The sequence below is a fragment of the Papaver somniferum genome, chromosome 2 (genome assembly GCF_003573695.1).
Source record: "Papaver somniferum cultivar HN1 chromosome 2, ASM357369v1, whole genome shotgun sequence".
Classification (NCBI taxonomy): Eukaryota; Viridiplantae; Streptophyta; class Magnoliopsida; order Ranunculales; family Papaveraceae; genus Papaver; species Papaver somniferum.
The window spans coordinates 205,259,672-205,267,095 of record NC_039359.1 but is presented as its reverse complement, the minus strand read 5'-3'; the positions used below and the strand labels follow the sequence as shown (position 1 = coordinate 205,267,095).

General features: G+C 36.1%; 1 protein-coding gene across 1 annotated transcript; it reads left to right on the top strand.

Moving 5' to 3' along the window:
- The first annotated feature begins 201 nt into the window (after positions 1-201).
- Positions 202-1,872, top strand: LOC113354425 (transcription factor MYB30-like). Its single transcript, XM_026597761.1, has 4 exons — positions 202-355; positions 501-630; positions 729-923; positions 984-1,872. The coding sequence occupies exons 1-4, from the start codon at positions 220-222 to the stop codon at positions 1,585-1,587; spliced, it is 1,065 nt and encodes a 354-aa protein (XP_026453546.1). The 5' UTR covers positions 202-219; the 3' UTR covers positions 1,588-1,872.
- Positions 1,873-7,424: the final 5,552 nt, after the last annotated feature.

The following is a 7,424-nucleotide window of genomic DNA, read 5'->3' as shown; positions in this document are numbered from 1 at the left end:
AGTAAGTCAGAGAGGTAGATCAAAATCATCAAATGAGTGAGAACAGCTATTATACCCCTCTCTCTCTCTCTTTCTCTCTCATGAGGTTATTCACAATTCAATTCATTTTCTTGTTTATATAGAAGTAATTTTCTTGAGGTCAAGTACTTGAAGAGTATTCCCCATAAAATACAAGAGATCAGAAGAAAAGAAACGAAAAGAAAGGAAAGCAAGCAATCCATGGGTAGACCTCCTTGTTGTGATAAAGTACTTGGTATCAAAAAAGGACCTTGGACTCCGGAAGAAGATCTGATTTTAGCATCTTATATCAAAGAAAAGGGACCTGTGAATTGGAGATCAGTACCAACCAATACGGGTAGGATTAAAATATCCTCCTCAGTACTTTGATTTTGTACATGCTGATTCATTTCTGATCATTATACTTTTCGTATATGCACTTAATGCGTATCTCCTAATTGTTGTTTGTTTGTTTTTTTGTTGTTATTGTTGTATTGTTTTAGGTTTGCTAAGATGTAGCAAAAGTTGCAGGTTGAGATGGAGTAATTACTTAAGACCAGGCATCAAGAGAGGAAACTTCACTGAACTTGAAGAAAAGAAAATCATTACTCTTCAAAGTTTATGGGGCAACAAGTATATAAAACCCTATACTAATATTTAGTTTCATTTGGAAACCAATTACATAATCTTTAATAACTTGACCTTCTTTTTTTTGTGGGGGTATCACACAGATGGGCAGCAATAGCTTCAAATCTCCCGCAAAGAACAGACAATGATATAAAGAATTATTGGAATACACATCTAAAGAAAAAGCTCAACAAATTTCATTCGGTATTACGCCCTCACCATTTGGAATCATCATCAAAGAGCTTTGAGTTTCTTAACGAAGATTATAGGAGTAGTTATGATAGAACAAGAAACCTAGAATATCATCATTTGATCCATCAAGATTCATCCCTAAATAAGTTCATTAGTAGCATTGTTACTAGTAGTATTACCTCATGGTCCTCATCTACTACCACTACTTATGCTTCAAGCACAGGAAACATTTCAAGACTCTTGGAAGGTTGGATGAAGACTTCTCCTAATAAGCTGAAAGATAGTAGTACCCTCAAACTAAAGACTACCCAAGAAGAAAAGGAAGTACCACCCGATGGCAGCGATAACTCCAATAACGACAACCACAAAACTAGCAACAGTAACCTTGATGATGATGACAATCTACTTATTAAGAAAGTTGAAGTTCAAGAAACCTGTAATCGCGATGATTATCTTATATCAAATGAGGAAGATTACTTGGAGTCACTTTTAACATTTGAGACTATAAGTACTATGGCTTGTTCGGAGCAGAAATCTTCTTCAGACTCAACTACAATTCATGGGTCGACTTCAGAACCTCCAAAGGAACCTCAAACAACTACCACCCCTATGGAAGATAGGGTTGATTCGACTACGGAGAGTAATCGCCAAGGGTGGATTGAAGATGATCAAAACCAACCTCCATTTTCTTTACTAGAGAAGTGGCTCCTGGATGAAGCAACTGGACAAGTTCTTGAGGAAGATCAAATGGAGATCTCTCCAATATTTTGATCATAATTAGCATGGTAATGCTCTTCTTCTCAGGTCGCATAGTTGCAAAAGTTATGCGCATGAAGAAAGTTCGAATTCATTATTATGTGGTGCGATGATTTACCTATGGGGAAAAACTGTTTTTGTGTATGAATTTGTTTTCTAAAACATGGTAATCTCTTTCACAAAGTTTAAGATGGAAGAAAAAGGGTTTATTATTTAAAATAAATCAAATAAGCATGTAGCTAGCTAGATCAATTTTGGTTCAAAAAAATAAATCAAAGCTACATCAATTTTATTTCTTAACTTTGCTTATATTTACACTGCATAAAACTAAATTATGCAGTAATTTCCTTCAAATACGATTTCTTTCTCATGCCGATCAAAACTATAGGGTTCGGTTAGCAGCAAATCAAGACCGGAAAATTTCCAGCTTACTCGCATGCAGATTAGTCTGCATGTCTGGTTGATTGAAAGTCCACTACTGGTTAATAATTAAAGTACGTCTGCTGGCGGAAATTTGGTAACATGGAGGAGAAAGAAACATAATACTGTTGCACGGTCAAGTATTAGAGAATATCAAAGATATTTGCAAGATATTGTTTATCGTTGTGATAATCCTGTTTCCATATTTTGTTTACCGTCATTAGAACCGCCTTCCTAGATATCTTTTTCAATCTCATTTTAATCTCTGAAAAAAATAATACATATTTGTATATAGAACAACAGTTGATCAACACATATTATGTCTAAGGTTCCATAGAGGGATAACAATTTTCATCATGTCTTTTCTGACTTCTTTGATTAAACACCATCAAATCAAGATAAAATAATGTTACCCAATATTCAACATAGTAATTAGTGTCTGAGAAAACCCGAGGGTTTTGAATTAGAAGAAGGAAAAAAAATGAAATTAGGAGGATCTTATACATTGCAGAAACACAAAGAATTCATGAAGTTATCATTCATGCTATGTTGTAAACTTGAAGAGAGAACTATTAAAAGAAAACTAATTACAGATGACGTGGTTAAAATAGGAAAACAGTTTCACTGTGCATGCCACGTATGATCATCTGTTAAGGAGCTGTTATCAAGCTGGTCATATAGCATTTTCGGATAAACAACAATACGTTACAATTCTCTCTTCTTGTTAGTTTCTATAGAAATAGATTTCAGAATGAAGAAATTTAGGCTGATGGATTGTTGTTCTTTTTCAGATTCATCCATTAAAAGAGTTGATCGAAAGGATTTAATAGAAGATATTTGGTTTGAAATCTTTCTTCATCTTTCTCTTTATGCAATCTTCAAATTCAAGTGTGTTTCAAAATTATGGTTTTCAATACTCTCAAACCCTAATTTCATGAACAAGTGGTATAAAGTATAAACTCCGCAATGTATCACTCCCATGGGTATTAATTAGTTATGCTGATATATCGGATAAAAAACTGATTAGAAGATTTTTAACAATAGCATAAACTGATTCACAATTTATATCTTGCGATCGAACCAATTTTTTGTTTGACTTTCAAGATCCATTTTTCCATATTAGAACTGACCAAAGAAACTTAAACATATTCATCATAGGTTCAAGTCGTGGATCAGTTTTGTGAACAACAAACATTTATAATCAGAATGCGTATTGGTTTCACTTCTGTAGGGGCGAAATATCGCACAGATCAAACCCACAACCTCGCCCTAACTAAGACAATCATCAACACGAAGAAGAATGAAATTAGGCGAAGAATTATTATGCGATAATAAGGAAGAAGGCACGAAAAACAGTCACACGACAAGAGCAATGCGACATTGATCAGAAGAAGCACGAAGCATCAATGCGACAAACAAGGACAGCTCTCAAAAGCCTGGTGAATAAGACAAACTGATACCAAATCCATCTTCAGAGATCTTGCACGTGAACATGGTTGTCTTCTAATGATGCATTTTCCTATATATAGACTCACATGGCAAAGAGAGAAGGCAGTTTTTTGAGAGAGAATTCAGTCAAATAATAGATCTAAGAACCACTTCTAAAAGAAGCCATTAAAGTTTAACATTTTACTTGTTATCTCCATTGTCATACATTTGAATCTTTGTAATATTTGTAAGAACATCATATTCTCAATACAAAGCTTGTGTGAAGATCATATTAGTGTAAAGTGGTGTATAATATCATTAATGTCTAAGTTTATCTCCATGACTTAGGATTTGTTTTCGTATCATCTCATCGCGTGTAGTTGTGGGATTTTCCGCAACTACATTTTGGAGCTAGAAACAGGGAGGATTTATCCTCACCTGCTAGTATTTAGCTAGAAATCATCATCTGTCCAAGATTGTTTACTGTTTTTACTAACATCATTTTTTTTCCACCATGGGAAGTCCACTGATCGATTAAAGACATCATCATTCTGAAAGTTTGCAACATCTGTTACACTATGAATAGACGGTACACAAGAAAGCATGTGCCCTTCACCTTACTAAGAAAAGTATTTCTAAAATCTCCCCATTTCCAGAACCCCAAGGAGAACTCTTCGTGTTGACGGTTTTTGACCAGATCTCTCAGGAAACAGAACGACATGAGTTGTATCACAAAGTAGAAACTTAAATGGAAACACAAAAAAGAAGAACTGACGTAGAAAGAAGTGAAGAAATGACCAAGATATCATCTGTCGCTAGAAATATGCAGTGGATCGGAAAAAGCGATAAGAAAGAATTTGGCCGAGCTGAAAACCCAAACAAACGAGAAGAAGCTAGCATCACTGTGCGAGAACATGAGAGAAAACTCGCGCAATGGAAAGAAAGAGAAAAAACACTAATCGCAGAAAGGGTGAACCTGGCAGTCAAGTATGGGCGAGTATGGATAGAAAACCACAACCTGAAGAGAAAGGTGTGAGAATACTAATTGGAGATAGAGTATGGATAAAGCTATAAGAGATATCGTAGAGCAAAGGAAATTGCTGAAAGGGAGCAGAGAGAAGCGCGACTAAATGACCAAAAATGGAATGACGCGCGAAGGCGGGAAGAAAGAAAACAACTAAACACAAGAAGAGCAGCGCGAATTAACCGCTGTGAGAACTGGAGAAAAGAAACTCAACGCCGGGTTTGGATAAGAAGAAATGATGAAGGACGTCAGCAATGTAATGTCATAGTATCAACCTCGAAAGATGTCAAAGCATTTCACGACAAATTAATAAGGCGAGTCTACAAACGCGACTACAACGAGGCAGAGATATATCCCAAAGAGAAGAACGCACCCTTGTAGGTTTGGCAAAGGCATCCAATCACATTCTATGTTGAGGATGCCCCAGGAGATGGAGAACCAAATGAGGAAAACTACATTGTAACCTTGATAATACAATCATATCGCAGAGATGGGGACAGAGTGATACCTCCTATGGCAATCGATAAGATCCTAGTGAACAGTGGAAGCTCGGTGGATGTGTTATTCTATCACACATTCAAAGCAATGGGTTACAACGACTCAAATCCCACACCAGCAGAATACTATATCTTCGGGTTTAATGGCGTAGCGACAAAACCAAAAGGAGAAATCGCGGTAACAATACCTGTGAACTCGCTAGAAACAATTGTAACACTTAGCGTCGTGGATGTGAACACCCCATATAACGCGATTATTGGGAGTCCTTGGATACACGGAATCAGAGGAATTGCATCCACTTTCCACCAATGTATTTGCTTTCATGTTAATGGCATAAGGGAAATCAAAGGAGATATCATGCTGTCGAAGAAGTGTCAAGACCTTAACGTGCGATATCAAAAAGGGCGAAAACAAAGAAAGAAGGATAGGAAGAAGAGGGCGAAAGAAACTAAGAAAGAGAAAGAGCGACTGAAGTCAAGGGAGTCCCTAGCGAAATCCCTGAAAAAGAAGGAGATCACATACACCAGATAAGGAACCAACGCCACAAGGAGAACCCACACCAAATTTCACAGCCGAAGAGCCTACAAAGGATATCAATCTGGGAACATAGGATTAACCAAAGATGATAAAGATAGGAACCATAATGGAGGAAGAGGAAGAAAAGAACCTCATACAGCTGATAAAAATCTACTGCGACATCTTCGCATATAGTATGGGCGAGATGCCCAGTATAGATCCTTCTTTGTCCTGTCACAGACTAGCCATCAACCCAGCATTGAATCCAGTTAGAAAAAGGATACGAAAGATAACAAAAGGGTATCACGAGCAAATTGAGGCCAAACTACAGAAAATGATCGACTAAGGGATCATTAGACCAGCAAAAGATGCAGAATGGGTCGCAAACATGGTGATAGTCCCTAAAAAGAATAAGAAAATTAGTATTTGCATCGATTTCACCGATCTAAACAAAGCATGTCCGAAGGATAGCTACCCAATGCCAGATATCCCCTAGACTGTAGAATATGTTACCGGGTACGAAAGAATATCACTGATGGATGGCTATTCGGGGTACAAGCAGATACCTTTAACAGAAGAGGACCAGGAGAACACAACATTCTTCGCGCCAAGAGGCCTATATTGTTAGATCATTGCTTGGTTGAACCCACTAGCGTTGGTATGTCAATCTAGTTGTCAAATTTAGTTGCCAAAACACAATCTTGATTTAGTATACTATATATAGTTTCGGACTAGATTAGGTCCAAGAAGAACTACTCTTAAGGATGAAGACTGAAGATTACAAGAAGACATCAACAAGGACTTCATCAACAAAGGTATGATTTAATTGATTTCATTTGGATTCTTGTTCAATTCTACCTTTCTAATCTATCCAAACAAATGCTCACTCTATAGAACAATTCCTATGATAGTAAATGTACATTGATGTATATATACTCGAGGTTATTTGAGCTACGACTTTTGTTACAATAACCTTTATCCCTGGAAAGGTTCTCATGTTATAGTGAATGACATTACAAATTCAACGAGCCAAGAATCACTCAATTCCGAGTTATAACGATGAAGTTATGAGTGATTTATTAAAGTAACAATTATAAGTGTTGTTGTAACTGTTACAGTTCGTTAGTAGAAACAATCCATGGACTGCTTGTAACGGTTCACGGACTTGGGCCCAATTACGTGACTAGAAGTCTTTTTTAGTAAAATTGGTGATATTTCCTTATCTAGGAAAGTTGGCTTTTAATCCAAACATATTTGATTACCATATTAAAGTGTTTGTGATTCCTTCCTAACTTAACATGTAATTTATTCACATAAATACAATATTTGCTATTTATTTAATTATTTTGGCAAGAGTTGTAACTTAGGAAAGACTCCCATAATTAGGAGAGTCTTGAAAAAAGGAAAATAGCCTAAACCCTACCTTAGATTTCAAGCTACCTTATTCACTATAAATAAAGGGTTCATGTGAGTGCTACATATTTTCATCCCCTTTGGAAAATTGGTGTAAAGCTCATAAGGTTGTTTTCTATGTCTTTTGTTCTTCGTGAACAAGAGTGAGATAAAAGTCTTTGTATTGGGGATCACAAAGCCGAGTTGGATTAATCTTCGTGATTGATTGTACAACTTGTAATCTAGGTTTTTCACCTCTTGTCTATTCTAAAGTTTTCTCTTCTGATATAAAACCATTCAAGAGTTGTTGATCATAATTCCTAGGTTTTTATAGATTTCAGTTTCCGATCATATACCAACACTTGTTAGTCGAAATCGGAAGCTAGAAAAAAAAATTCAATTAAGGTATCTCGTAAAAATCCTTAAGAAGTTTTAAACAAGATATCTCTAGATTTATTCTAGTTGTTCTTGTTGTAGGATTATTAGGGTTTTCTTAACTTGGAAATTAGTCTTTGGAATCGCCCAAGTTCACTTACGAAAATCAGGTTCATGGACTCCTTGTGTGTATGTATAC